Source organism: Quercus suber, unplaced genomic scaffold, assembly GCF_002906115.3.
Source record: "Quercus suber isolate HL8 unplaced genomic scaffold, Cork oak 2.0 scaffold_1267, whole genome shotgun sequence".
Classification (NCBI taxonomy): domain Eukaryota; kingdom Viridiplantae; phylum Streptophyta; class Magnoliopsida; order Fagales; family Fagaceae; genus Quercus; species Quercus suber.
The window spans coordinates 9,118-10,267 of NW_027070659.1; the positions used below are offsets into that span (position 1 = coordinate 9,118).

The window sequence follows — 1,150 nt, forward strand, 5'->3', positions numbered from 1 at the left end:
TTTGGGTTAAAGAGCTAATGGACTAAGGAATTGGTTTCTACTCAAACAACATGCATTGATTCTATTGAAATAACCATTCATCATCATTTTGTTTTTATTATTAATTTTTTTTGTCAGCAACATGACTTTAAGAGTGAGTTTGACATCTTGTAATTTTCGTTAGCTCATTTCTTAAAATGTGTGAATAAAAATTAATTAAATTTTTTTAAAAAATCTAATTTATTAATTTACGTGGTAAAAAGTGAGACAAAAGTGGATATACGGAAAAAAAAAATGAAAGAAAAAAAATACACTAAAAATGAAATTTGAAACTTTTTAAAAATGAAATTTGTTTTGAAACCAGCTCTAAACTGATCACAATGACTTTAATTGTAAGAATGACACTAAAAAATAGAATGACAGCATGACCCTCTACCAACTATCCAAGTAGTAAAGCGAAGCATAAGATGTAAAATTACTAAGAATTAAAATGTAATTTTACGTAAACATTTGTGGCCCATCAAAATCAAGAGAGTGAGACTTTGCGCTAAATGGATGAATGAATTGAAAATTTCTCAAAAAATAAAAAATTTAATAAAATTTCAACCAATAAGATTTGTTTTTAAATATTATACTCTTTATCGTGAAATTAAAACACTAATTAATTTGTGATATAAACGAAAGTTGACCCTTAAATTTTTTATTCAATGGTTACCGACTAAAAATAGTTTGGAGTTTGGACCGTGGGCCGAGACTCCAAAGCAAAAGGTCAGCCTTTCTCTAACACTCACCGATAGTAGCAGAAGAGCAGTGCGTGTCCAAGTAATTAGGATTTAGGACTCATGGATGCATAAATTTTTTTTGCAAATGATCTGAGATCAAATCAATCCAACGGTTGGAAATAGGCGTGTCACCCCCAAAATCAGTCACAGCTCATCATCACTCACACTCTTTCAACATTCGTGGCCACTACCCAAATAAACAAAACAAAACCCTTTTCCTTTCTATACCCCCATTTCCACACCACACCACGAATAAATATAAACATTTTCAGCACCTCTCCCTCTCTCTCTCTAGAATCTCTGCGCAAATATGAGCAAGGGACCAGGACTTTTCACAGATATCGGCAAGAAAGCCAAAGGTTAAAAAAAAAAAAAAAAAAAAAAAAAAC

The 1,150-nt window shown here is 31.2% G+C and overlaps 1 protein-coding gene across 1 annotated transcript in view; it reads left to right on the forward strand.

Annotated features, from left to right (window-relative positions):
- Positions 1 to 919: 919 nt before the first annotated feature.
- Positions 920 to 1,150, forward strand: part of LOC112000366 (mitochondrial outer membrane protein porin 2) — a gene marked incomplete in the record, with an annotated part of 3,943 nt that continues 3,712 nt past the window's right edge. The window contains 1 exon segment of the mRNA XM_065769676.1: positions 920 to 1,120. Coding sequence (XP_065625748.1) covers positions 1,072 to 1,120 — 49 coding nt within the window.